At 38.6% G+C, this 13,679-nt stretch overlaps 1 protein-coding gene across 7 annotated transcripts in view; it reads left to right on the plus strand.

Annotated features, from left to right (window-relative positions):
• Positions 1 to 13,679, plus strand: part of ripor2 (RHO family interacting cell polarization regulator 2) — a 72,390-nt gene that overhangs the window by 43,675 nt on the left and 15,036 nt on the right. For all 7 annotated transcript variants that reach the window (XM_032580849.1, XM_032580851.1, XM_032580848.1 and 4 more), the window contains exons 2-8: positions 60 to 180; positions 5,274 to 5,429; positions 5,607 to 5,685; positions 5,840 to 5,863; positions 5,974 to 6,027; positions 12,716 to 12,865; positions 13,615 to 13,678. In XM_032580849.1, the coding sequence (XP_032436740.1) occupies positions 60 to 180; positions 5,274 to 5,429; positions 5,607 to 5,685; positions 5,840 to 5,863; positions 5,974 to 6,027; positions 12,716 to 12,865; positions 13,615 to 13,678 (648 nt within the window). The remainder of the gene's footprint in view (positions 1 to 59; positions 181 to 5,273; positions 5,430 to 5,606; positions 5,686 to 5,839; positions 5,864 to 5,973; positions 6,028 to 12,715; positions 12,866 to 13,614; position 13,679) is intronic.

The following is a 13,679-nucleotide window of genomic DNA, read 5'->3' on the forward strand; positions in this document are numbered from 1 at the left end:
AAAAGTCTGGATCTTGATTTTTTGTTTTTATTTTTAAACTGTGTTTTTGTCTGCTGCAGGAGTGTCTTCCCGTGTCCCGGAGATCATGTCGGCCGGCACCCACTCCCCTGGAGGGCCCAACGGGATCATACGGAGCCAGTCGTTCGCCGGATTCAGCACGTTGCAGGAGCGGCGCTCTCGGTAAGTAAACACCCACAAAAACCCACCACAGGAGCATTTAAAAAAAATATATATATATATATTTGAAATAAATTAATATGCAAGTCAGGGGTAAGCTAGATTAGATACATTTGCAGTGCTAGATTTACATCCATTTTTCTTCTCACAGAAAATGTTTCTTTTTGGCCACAAACCCAATATAAATAGGCTCTTATTATTTAAATCTGTCTTTGAGCATTAGCCTCTTCTTCACTAAGCTCTATATAAGGTAGAACAGGGAATGATAATGCATTCAGACTTTAAATACATGGCAATTAAACAGTTTTAACCTTAAAATAGAAATATTGTCACCAAGTAATTTCTGATTACAGTTTTGAACACGTTAAAACTAATAGGAAATAAATATGTTGTGTAGTTCCACATTACACTAAAGGTTGCTATCTAAAATTTTGTTGATGTTGTTTTTACCCATTATATTTAAAAGGTAATTACGTGTTTGGTCTACTTTAGCTGTTTTAAATATGCATACAAACATAAATGTAGCCAAGATGATCATGGACAGTAGAGAAAACTTTATTTTTTTAGCATGAATGATGATGATTATTGCTACTTTATCAAAGTGTAAGATTTTATTAATTAGTAATTAAAAGATTAGAACAAGAAATGCTATAAGTGATTGTTTAAAATGATTTTTGGAGTCACAAGGTTTTCCTGCATTCTGCATTTTTGAAATATTGTGCTTATTATGAGAAAAACTCCTTCTGGCTTACTAGTAATATCAATAATTCTAACTGTCTTGCAAACAATTTAAAGTGCTGTTTTTCAAGAATGTACTTCCTGGACTACTAATTACTGGTTTATCCCAGCCAAACCTGACATACTGCTCCCACTCATGGTATTTTCAGCTTGCTGCATGTTTCTTAAGCCTTGTAACATGTGGAGATGCAAAAAGGGGGTAAATCTAAGGGCACAAGTCTGTTTGCAATTCTGTGTCTACGTGCATCACCACGGCTCATTAGAGGAGAAGAATAGCGCTCAAGAATAGCATCAAACCTGCCAAGAGAGATGGCTGCAACAGTGGGAGAAGATGCGAAGTGTCAGTAATCTGTATAAACAGTCATGTTGCTGCGCTGACATCACTTCTGAATGATCGCTGCGTTGAGAAGTAGCAGAGCTGCTTCCGTCATTAATGCTTTTCAAATGGGGAAATATTATTACTTTGGATTTGTGATCCTGATTTACTTTAAATGCAAAGACAAGCTGCTACTTCACAGAAGTGGATATTAAGGCCAAGTTAATATGCTGCTTTTTTTTGGGCTTGGAAACAGATGTTCAGAGACGTTAAAAGGGGCTTTTGCTGCAGTCAGTTTTGGGTGTTAAAGGCTTTTAGAGTTTTGCAGCTCTGACCAATGAGATTTCTGACAGATCACCGACTGTCTGGACAGCGTGGAACATGGTGGAAAAACAAAATGACAGACTTTCACTGATGCTCCTCGTCAGCCTGAAGCTTGAAGTTTAATCAATAGTCACATGTCCATTCTAAAATATTTCTTGTTAACCTAGCAAATGAGATGAGATCATAAAAAAAATCCACACCACAATAAGATGCTTCTCTAAAATTTATGCTTATTTCAGAATATGTCTCTAAAACTTTTTTTCTGCAAAATTGACTTTTGGAAAAAATGACAAATGCCATTATTTTAGGAAGGTGAAGATATATTAACTAGACAGTTTTGCAGGAAACTCATTAAGTTTTCTGATAAACTGGCTCAAAATGTGAAGATGCTTTCTATTTGTTTTGGAAAAGTTTAAAAGGTCATATAATTAGAGTGAAGGACTTTTTAAAAATGTGGTCTCTAAAAAAATATTATGTCCCCTATCCAAAGTTATATTTGTCCATCCTTCCTTCCAAATATGAGACTGGAAAAGTCTCTTTTTTATTCATTCCTGACATCTCTGCAAAACATTCAAGCAACCCACAGGGTTTCTATAGTTTTCACCTCAATAGTCTTTAAGGATGATATTTTTGACTCAATCTTCTAGAGATAAAGCACATTCACACTTCCATCCCGGATTTCTCTTTTGCAATCTTCTTTTTCAGCGCTTTCTTGTCTTCAGCTGTCCTGGTCCTGCCGAGAGAACCCATTTTAAAATGCCCCTGCTCTCTTTTCTCTCTGTTCAGACAGTGGATGGCATGGTATTTGTTGGAATGACTCAAGTGTGTGGGCGACTTGCAGCGACAGACGAGTTACACTCTGATAATGAGGGAAGTGGAAGGCTGCAGAGATACGGCCTGTGATGCTGCTGCAGCGCTTCAAAGTCTGAACGAGTGGCTCTGTTGCTGCTAACGGACTTCTCATGCGTGATATGCGATCATGCTTTACAGGCATTCATGCATGCTTGCATCTTACAGACGTTGCACTTTTCGTGCAAGGGTGCAAAATCAAATGTATTAGTTGGCATAGAAATTGTGGCATGTGTGCATATGCATGCTCCTAAGCGTGTCTCCGTCAAGAAACATTTTGCACTACAGCTCATCTGACCCCAAGGCTAAACAGCAGTTTGATTCAGTGTTGCCCTACATTTGTGGCAGCTCTGCATGAACTTCCACTCGCACGTTTCAACTCGTCCAGCTCTAGAATTGGTTGCTTTCGTGTCCCTAAGACGATCGTTCGGTCGAAGGAAATACTGCGGTTTGTTAAATCTGAGATACTTTTAAAAACCACGAATGGGGCAAAAATGAGTGTGACGTAACATGAATTAATGGGAGGACAGAAAAAAAATGTGTGGCAGCTCTTTGGTCTCTAAAAGACCAAAGAGCTGCTCCGTATTAACGCAAAAACAATTTGGGGTAAAAGGAGATGGAGTTCAGTCTGCAGTATTTTTTATAGGAACTTTTAGAACTAACTAATAAAAAATATCAAACAAAACTGTGGAATGATGTTTCCACTTTGTTAAATAACAGAATTGTTTTACTGTTTTTATTATTATTATTATTATTATTATTACGTATTATTATTTTTATTTAATTTATTTATTTATTTATTTTAATGAACCTGAATTGGCTATTTTTAAAACCGGTGCAATGCACTAAATCACAAGATTAGCTAAAAACAAAATGACACAAAAGATGGAAGAATGTGGAACTTTCTATAATTTGAAATACTTTATCATTTTGCATTGAACAATGGGCGTTGCTCAACTGAGAATAAGGTTGAGCTGCAAGTGGGTCAATTTTATTACAGCAGATGAAGACACAGAAGATATGTGAAGAAATGCCTGCTGTTTAGTGTGGCAGGGGATCTGTAATGCTGTGGGCCGTGGAAACCTTATTGGATGTCACCATAAACTACTTTAAATGTCAGGACATTTTACATAGAAATATAATGGATTTAAATGCTCTTATTGTACATTTGTTTTATATATATATATATATATATATAAATATCTAATTCCTTAAAGAAATTCACAAGTATCTCATTAAATATAAAGAGAATTGTAATGAAATGATTTAAATGATTTTTTTTTTTCCATTTTCTTTAACACCCGACTTGTGCGTAGCTGTACCAGATGTATTGTCTTCTTCCTTTTGAATCAGTTGTGGGTTTCTCTTTGTGAGCCACCGCTGGGGAGGAGACAGATGAATAGTCGAGCGTCACTGATTGCTCTGAGCTTTATTGGCTCAGTTTTGTAACTTTGCTCTGGATCAAGATAAATGATGGCCTTTCTGAGGTCAGTTAAAAGTAGCCGGGGCTCAGAGAGGACGTGTCCGCATGACTTTACAGATAGACACACATACGTGCCGTTTCACACACGCTTCCTGGGAGTGATAAGATCGTCTAGGCTTCTTTGGTGAAGATGTGATTTGTTAACATGTTTAACAAGAGAGTCACAGTGTTATGCATTCTTTTTCTGCAAAAAAGAAAAGTGTCAGATTACCAAACAGATTTTAGTACCAGACAGAGATAACCAAATGTAATACAAAATATGTTTGGAATGATTATATCATTTATTGATTTAAAAAAAAAACCAAAAGAACAAGCAACCTTGACATATGATGAAAACTGTCAACCTCTTTAAATCATTATAACTTTTCAAATTTTTGTAAAAATTTGTTTGATTTCCATAACCACACCCAGGCCTATTAAAATCCATCAAACAATAATAATAATTATAATAATAATAATAATGCAAGAACATATGAGAAAGTTTTTATCAGTGTGAAAAGAAAATCTCTGAAGAGACCCACCTGCCAAACCTGATCAAATAATGCATCACCAGGTCATCCAGGAGGTCAAAAGGAACCAAGAACAATATCTAAAGCAGGACAGGCGTCTCTAAAGGTTAAGGTCAGAGTTCAAATTCAAAAATAAGGAAAGAGATTCAGCAAAAATTGCTTGTTGGGAGAGTTTCAAGGTGAAAACCAGTACTGACCAATAAAAGAGCATCAAGACCCAATTAACATTAGCCAAAAGAACATCTGAATGATGACTGGACTGATGAGAAACGTTTTGAACTCTGACACCTCTACCATGAAGACTGTCCGGACATCAGCTTGTGGAGGCCATGAACTGAGGCATACATGCATGTCTTTCTCTGAAGTGCACAAAAAGGGGCCCTGCATAGTTTGAACTGGATTGAGATGCTGTGGCACGACTATAAACAGACTGTGCTTTACATGCTTTAAACCCTCCAATGTGGCTGGATTAAAGCAATTCTTCCAAGAAAAGTGGACCAATTACCTTTTATAGAGATGTAAAAGACTCACTGCCAGTCACCACAAACACTAGATGACAATTGTTGACGCCAACGGTGACACAACCAGTATTAAAGTTTAATGGGCTGCTGTTGTTTTTTTCACATAGGTAAAGCCCTGTTTGGATAGTTTTGGATAGTTTCTCTAAATAAGTGAAACCATCATTTGTAAACAGTTTTTTTTTTTGTATTTACTCAGGTTATCCTCAGTAAATGGTAAGAAATATGTAAATGTCCGAAAAAAGCAAGAGCCGACTAATGCGAATGCTTTTTCATGATACTATTCACACCAGCTTTGGTTTGGAGTTCGTCAAAGCCAGTGGAATATAAAATCCTCATCCATCTTTCTGGGTCTGCAGCTGTAACTCGTTCATTGGGAACTCCGTAGTGCTGAAGAAGCCTCAGTCCAAGCCCAAGAAGCCCCACCTATCTGGCCATAAAGGCGGCAGCAGCTCCAGGGAGCCGCAGCCCAAACGGCTGGAGGAGGTCTACACAGCTCTCAAACAAGGCTTGGAGTGAGTCCACTCTCATGTTCATCCAGTCATCGTAGTTAACATTCCCACCTGGGAATGTTTAGACTAATCTCATAAATGTTTGTGTTTAAGACATTGCTTTGCCAACAGTAACCTTTGCTATTTCCTTTGAGTGATCTGAGAAGATTTTTATCACACGTTTCTTTACCTGCTGCTTAGTGAATATCTTGAAGTTCATCAGACGGAGCTGGATAAACTCACATCTCTAATGAAAGACATGAAGAGGAATTCTCGCCTGGTGAGATGCATGAAAACATGTTGATATGGATCAGCATTGTGCATACAAATATTAGGTTTAAGCAACATAAAAAAGTATATTTTATGACTTTTCTATTTAAAATCATTGTTTGATGCACGCCTTTTCCTAACTTTTTTTTGTTGTTATTCTCCAGGGAGTGCTGTATGATCTCGACAAGGTGAGCCAATGGAGGTTGTGTTGAAAAGTAACAAGACGTTTTTGCATCAAAATGCCATGTGTTGCCACATTGTTGTTGTAGTGAAGCTGGCTGTCTGTCTCTTCCTGCAGCAAATCAAAAGCATTGAGAGGTACATGAGGCGCCTCGAGTTTCACATCAGCAAGGTAAGGATTGCTGAGGTCCCAGTGGGTTCTTATTATTTTTGGGCTCTTTGTACCATAAAAAATGTTTTAACAGTTCTGACCTGAATCTTTCATACACCCTTTTTTTTCCTTGTTGTTTTTTTCCCCTTGTAGGCAGATATTCATAAAAACAAAAAAAGTAAAAGGAGTTGATGTTTCATACCTTTTACATATTACAGGCATTTCAGTCTCTCCAAATAATGTAGCTAACATAATTCTTCCTGTGTACTTCTTATTTTTGTAAAGGATATATTTTATTTAAGTGCAGTTATTTTTGTATGTTATCCACAAAGAACTTTGGTCAAAATCTGTTTTTATAGGGGGTTATTATGTCAAATTGACTTTCTGTGCGTTACATCTCACATAATGCCATTTTATAGCATAGTCAATTAACTACGTTACATTCAGCAGCTATAAAAATGCTCTATATATCAAGCTGAAAATGTTTGGTAATGTACATTTTAAGCTTTTAAGAAGCTCCTGTTATTTCCAACACTTTTTAAAAATTGGTGATCGGCCAGAAAACTGCGATCAGGGCACCTTACTGACCAAAGTGAACCTCCGATGGGTTCTGCTCTTGAGTTCTTGTGAAGCGTGAAGCGTGTGTAGAAATTTGTTCCTGTTTTTGCCACCTGTCTTATTTCTCTGTTCTTAAAAGAACAGCCTCCAATGAAAAAAGAAAAAAACAACTCTACTTTCCATGTTTTCTAAAATGTGAAAGTGTTTATTAGGTATTGTGATATGTCTGCCCTTTAATAACTTAAATCTATTCTTTTATTCTTTTTTATTAGACCAAAAGCCTTGAGAACTCTCTTTTTATATTATTTATTTATTTTTGTTCCTGTTTGGATAATAAGTTTAGGTTTCCTGCTGTTTTAATGCTTATGACAAAAAAGAAAACGTTTTTCCCCTTTTCTACCCTTTGTTGTAGTCTCCTCACAGGCTCCCAGCTGGGGTCCGTAATCTCCAACCATTTTTTTTGTAGATCCTACAAGCTTGCAAGGCTCTTTGACTGTTCTTCCACATCCTCTGTTGTAGTCCAATATAGCTTGCTGGGCATCAAATCAGACCTGACAGCAGGTTATCAGAGCACGCACGTCAACACAACTGCACAGATCCAACGGTAACTATGGTTACCTTCAAGACAGCCTTTGAAGTCAAATTGGGAATTCAAGGAAGCCATCTACCTGGAATGTTGACCCTCGGTAGCCGTACGCAAGATTAAGGACAATGAAAACTTCAGCTTTGTCCATAATCAAGCATGTGGAACAGGACTAAAGCGGTGAAAGAGATTGTGTTTTGAACTGATTTGTAATGCAAAGCTTTTCCTTTTTTCCGAGGACAGGAAGGCGTAATGAATTTGGATTAGGTGTGACTGAGAAGGTTTCTAAATACGGGAAACGGAACATGATAAAAATATGTCAGTCAAGTTATACTAGGCGACGTCTCTAAAGTCATAAAGTATTTCTGCACTGAGCTTTTCTTTGACACCGGTGACAAACAAAACGTAGCGAAGTTTCCTCTGTGTTATGAAGATGTCACAGGATGGTGTTGAGGAACCAAAGACTCAGACTTTCACCTTGAAGTCCAGCTTTGTTTTGACACCCTCTCGGTTCTTGCTGACTCGGAACAGAAATAGATTTAAATGTTGCTGCAAATATTTGGAGAAGCAAAGAATTGTCTGATTTACCTTGTCATGCAGGTTTGAAGCCTCCGTCTCTCTCCATCAGGTTAAATTTAGCTCTGACTGTTTTTCTGTTTTGCTCGCAGGCATAATATTAGCATCATGTTCACTGATGTTTTCTGCAGTCTCATTACTGACTCTGTTTGGATTGTTTGTAAAAGCTAAATTCACAAACTTTTCTTCCTTTCTTAGAAATTACTTTTCCATGGTTCCTATTTTCTGGAACAGAAATCACTATTAAAATAAAATTAAAATACACAGATTATATTCTGTCAAGAAAGTTTATACAAAATACAGTTTTGGCCAAGATATGTAAAGCAGAGCAATACAAAGTTGCATAGATCTGCTTAGTTGACTATCTGAAAGAAAGCGCTTCAGCTGGTCATGAATGGAAGATTTGTGACACATTTTTAAGATGAAAGAGAAAAACAAGAGGCATATGTTTTTTTGTTGTTTTTTTAGCACACATTAAATTTTTTTCTTCCATTTTGTACTTGCACAGGGTGATGTGTACTGCAGAGGTAGCAATAGTAGCATCAATGCCGCAACATTCAGAAATACCATCAGATTTATATTGCTTTTGGATAATCACTGGATTTACGTTCTGCAGCACCAGCATGTGGCATTTTCTCTCGTCTCAGAAAAACATATCTGTTCATCGTTGCGGCAGCTGTGAGCTCAGGTGTGAACGTGTTTAAGCCCAGACTCAGCCGTGTCTCTCTGTGCCGAACAGCTGCCACGAGGGACAACTTAACAATCGTCGATCAGCGGGGTTGTTGGTTTGCGAGTCACATCAGCCCGCGCTTTTGTTCCCGCGTTGCCTGCAGATGTCTGCGCTGTAATTGGCACGCGTGGAGGAGGCAGGTGGCACAACACAACCTCTATGATGTCCTGCATGGGACGAGGTCTGTAGCCACTGCTTATGTTTGTGTGTGTGGGGAGCGGTATCAGCAGGGCATCATTAAAAAGATGAGTGACACAGACTGAAGGTGAGCAGAGCAGCTGCCAGGCAACCTCTCCTTTTCCGAGGTCGGGTGTGTTTCGGTGCTAACCACATGCCAAATTCAACCCAGGATGACTGAAAATACTTTGCATGTGATTATTTTTTAATAAAGGGCATTTTCTGCTTCCCCTTCCCCCCCACTCTTGATTGCTAGTCTGTAAACACGCACACACACACACACACACAGCTCCCCAGAGAGGGTCCGGGTGTTTGATGCTGTTTGGTGGGGCCTGCAGCTTTTTAATCTGCTTATAATCACTTGCTCCTGGGCATGAAATGTAGGTTGGTGTGCGCCATTATCCAACAATTCTCGATAATGTTCACGTCTTAAGAGGATTTTTAGCCGAATCCTGAAGATTCTGTTAAAATTACACAGTCAATTTGAATACTATTATTCTCAAATACAATCCTGTAAAATTCCCAGTTAAACTTAATTGGTCGACAGCATCAGAACACTACTTAATAAATATTTAGTCTGCTTCTCACAAGGACCAAAACTGATTCCCTAGTAAAGATGTTCCCAAAACTCTCAGCTGGTTTTTCAAGCTGTTTATTTTTTTCCACTCCAGCACTCCGAGCTGTAATTAAAACACTTCAAAAGAGATCTGATTTTAGCATAGATTTAGATTTAATCTATAATAACCACTTACCAGATGTGCTGGCCGAGAGCCAAAACAGGAGGGAATTTTTTCATTGAATGACCCTTTAAGGTCATACAACTACAGTGCCTTGCAGATGTATTTGTATTACATAAACTTTTTCTACATTCTGGCACGTTATAATTGAAAACTTCAATGAGATTTTATTTGATAGACCAACACAAAGTAGCACATACAGTAGTTGCTCAACTGATGGCTGCTGTCGTGGCAGATTCTCCCACCTGAGCTGTGGATCTTTGCAGCTCATCCAGAGTTACCGTGGGCCTCTTGGCTGCTTCTCTGATTAATTCCCTCCTATATTTGGCCTGTCAGTTTAGGTGAACTTCTATTTCTTTGTAGGTTTCCAGTTATGTCACTCTTTATATTTTATCCTTTATTTTTCTCTAAAAAAATAAATCCCTTGGCTCTTCATAGAACATCTGTACTTGAGTTGATATTGTTTCTTTCTTTTCTACAGATGGACACTGTTTGCCAAGTAGATGTCTGAAGTTGTTGCGCTGAAATTTATTTAAGGATATCGGCGTAAAGGGGGTTAAAACGAATGCATGACACACTTTTCCGATTCAAGGATTCTTAGATTTTAAAGAACCATATTTCATTTTTCACTCGGTCCTCTCACTTCACTATTATTTACTACTTTTTGTTGGTCTACCACATAAAATCCCAATAAAATGCATTATGGTTTGTTGCAAAATATAAAAAAGTTCAGTATAAATGAATACCTATCCAAAGTGCTGTATTAAAGGAGTTACCTTTAACTGTTTAAGTTTTTTTTTTCTTATTGCTTCACTTTAATGATTCTGGGTAAATCTAATCAATCCTAATGTTTTTCTGTTAATGCAAAGCCCTGTACAACTAATAAAACCAAATATTGAACAGCTTCTCAGGACGCTCCTGAACGTCCTGAGAAGGAGTTCAGGAACAGCGAAGTGTTTCTGATCCTGTGTGCCTGTGTTTGTCTTGTTTGGAGAGGAGAATCTGCACTGTTGTCTTTCACAATGGGCTAGAAACGAGACATGTTAGATTTTTAGCCATCTGTCTGTGTCGGCGGTTCTCTCTCTGTTTGTATTTTGCCTTTCATGTTTCTTCTTTCCCTGGGGTGTAATGTGCCCAAGGCAGAGCAATATGCTGATGGACAGCCTCTGGAGGAAGGGTTGGCTGACCTTCACAAGCGCATGTCCTCGAAGGCAGCAAGCGGCCTCTGTAATTGGGGACAAAAATTAGCTTCATTATCCAACAATGATAGGATAATGACTATTCATCAGCTCTGGTTTGTTGGAGGCCAGTTTCCCTGCAAAGAAGCATCACTTTCTCTCGATGTTTAGCCCATTACCTTGTGGTTCCTACAGAGGCTGGAAAAATTTTGAATTTTATTTAAGCATTTTCAAGTTCCAGGATTCATTTTTACAAAAGTGGAAAAAGAATATAAGTGTATGAAAATATTTCCCTTCCTTCTGCCAATTTGGCTGTCAGTTTGTCTGTCCACCTGCCACTTCATCCCGTCATCCGTCCGTATTTTAATCATGCTCACAACTCAAATATCCACGTAAAGTTATTGTAAAACTTTGTATTTACACTGCATTAATGACTTTAAAAAGGATTGAAATCACTGGTGGTTGCAAATTCGGCTGATATGTCGGATCCCTGTGTAATTGGGCATTTATTGTGTTTTCTAATTTCAGGATGAGAATTTTGATTCATCTTTTACAATACAAATTCCAATTAATGGTGTTTTTAAAAAAAACTCTATAGAAATTATTTTATTTTTTACTATTTTCTCCACTGTTCAATAAATATCAGTAAAATTGACAATGCAATTCAATGCGCAGGTACTGTGTGCAGTCTCTACCCAAAAGCTCAGAATGTTTCTCAAGAGCGATACTTGTGTGTGGTACAATGCAGCCACAGAAGTAATAAATAGTTCTTATCGTCATTTCTATAATTATCCTATTGGCACCACAAAATATGGTGGAAAAACTTAATTCCATATCGTATCTCCCACCCATGAGGCGCTGCAAGATGCGCTGAAACATTTCAGATCAATTCCAGCCTCTGGATCTCCTTTACGATGAGTAAACACAGCGTGTGAGGTTAGATGTTGTTCTGAGGCTGATTCCAGCTGCTGCCGCTTCGCCACACACACCACAGACAGACAGACAGGCAGACGGGCTGGGCCCCTCCCTGGGGTAGGCTGGTGGGCTGCTCGGTTTGAGGTGGAGCTGCTGGGATCACCGTGGGTGTGAGATTTAAATCTAACATCATCTGACTTGATTTTCAAACCCCATCGAACAGAAACTTTCCAGCATGGACTCCAATCGCGTCCCCATCTTAAAAGTCTCTCCAGATGGTGTTTTGTAAAGAGTCACAAATAAATGGCAGCTATTAGGACAACAGGAGCCAGACTGACCCGTTCGCTCCAGCGTCTCCCTAATGAGTGCCATAAAAAGCACTCAGCATCAATATTTCAGCGCTGGCACCAGTCAGGCAGCTACAGTATATCTCCCTTTGATGAGGTTCACCACAGGTGTTTTGTTTTGCCGGGCTGTCACTTTGATCATGTAGGACTTCAGGAAGGTCAAAAAGGCAGAAATTAGAAGTCCAGGTGAAATATGCTTTCAGAGTTTGTTACTCAGCACTACTTCAACCTTTGAGTATCTGCTTTGTTTTAATATTTCTAGGTTAGTTAGCTTGAGATAATCAGTTAAACTTACTTTTTTATGTACTTAGCTCAATTTGACGTTTCAACCTTGCATATACATTACATTTAATGTTTTGGGGAAATAATGTGAGATTTAGAATTCATATGTGGAATTAATTGTTAATTTTTAGAAAAGGTGGATAGAATCAACAGATTTAAAGAAAGTGAAGTAAGGGGAAAAATTGATGTTGAGGTGACAGAAGACGCTGCAGTTTCTGATCTACATCTCTTCTGAAACTTCGTTGTTTTACCTTCCAGTAAATTATCCAGACGTTGGTAGAGATGTTCCTTGTTTCTTGTGCAGTTCTGTAGAGCATAAACTCAGGCTGCTGCTGAAACCTGAAATCCTCTCCAGCTGAGCTCTGAGCCCAGTCTGATGGTACCTCAGAAGGGAAGCATCCCACTGTGTCACAGACTGGGGTCCTTAAAGCCTGTAGCTACACATATTCATAGCAGCTGTAGACAGTTTACCTTAAGACTCTTCTGGTTTGTGTGTCCTGTCATTTATGGGTTCTGCATACATTTTCCATCCTTCTCTTTACGTATTTTTCTCCTTTTCTCATATAAACTGTTTGAAATGAAAATTATATATGACTGTCTGCTTTCTCCTAAATGTTTGTCCTCAGGTGGATGAGCTGTACGAAGCTTTCTGTATCCAGAGCCGCCTGAGGGACGGTGCCATCAGGATGAAGCAGGCCTTCTCCTCCTCTCCCTCCACCAAAGGCACCAAAGAGAGCATTGCAGAGGTCAACCGTCGGTACAAGGAGTACACCGAGGTACCGCAGGAAAACTGTGCAAAATTAGGCTTGTAGATAAACATGATGGTTTTAGTTACATTACCCTAAAGCATGAATTTTTTGCCAAATTTTTATTACATTACAACAACAAATGTTAATGTATTTTAATGGGATGGACCAAAGCTTTAAGTAGAAAATACTTGCAGATGAACTCCAGCTGTTCGGTAAAGCTTGTTAGAGAACTTTAGTGATCAACATAATCATGAAGACTGTAGAAACCAGGAGACAGGTCAATGAGGAAGTTGTTCAGATGTTTAAAGTAGAATTGGGTTATAAAGCAACACCTCAAGCTCTGAGCATTTCAGGCAAGTGATTGGGAAAGTGAGTGGAACAAAATAAGTCTAAAAACAGCCACAGAAATCTTTGAATGACCCCCAGAAAGCACAAAGAAAAACCGCTTTAAAGCCTAAGAGATTATCTGGGCTCTTTGAAGCAAAGTGTAAAGGACTGAAGAGTAGTTGAACCTCTACACAGAACTGTATTATTGTTTACATCACACTAGACAACACCTACAACATATTACAGGGACTACTATTTACCCTCATTTGTAAACACCTCTACCTCTAAATCCCCCAAACACTCACACACACACCCACACCTGCGTCCTCACCTGTCCACAAATGCTCAGAGGAGTGCTCCACTGCACTTTGGTGCTGAATCAGTAGTTAACTCTTTCCGCTTTCTTTGAATCCTTTTGTTTGACCTTTTTTTTATTTTATTTTGTCTAGAACATGAGTGCTTTTGAGAGCGAACTGGAGAATCTGCTTGGGGAGTTTCACATCAAAATGAAAGG

The sequence above is a fragment of the Xiphophorus hellerii genome, chromosome 13, assembly GCF_003331165.1.
Source record: "Xiphophorus hellerii strain 12219 chromosome 13, Xiphophorus_hellerii-4.1, whole genome shotgun sequence".
Classification (NCBI taxonomy): Eukaryota; Metazoa; Chordata; class Actinopteri; order Cyprinodontiformes; family Poeciliidae; genus Xiphophorus; species Xiphophorus hellerii.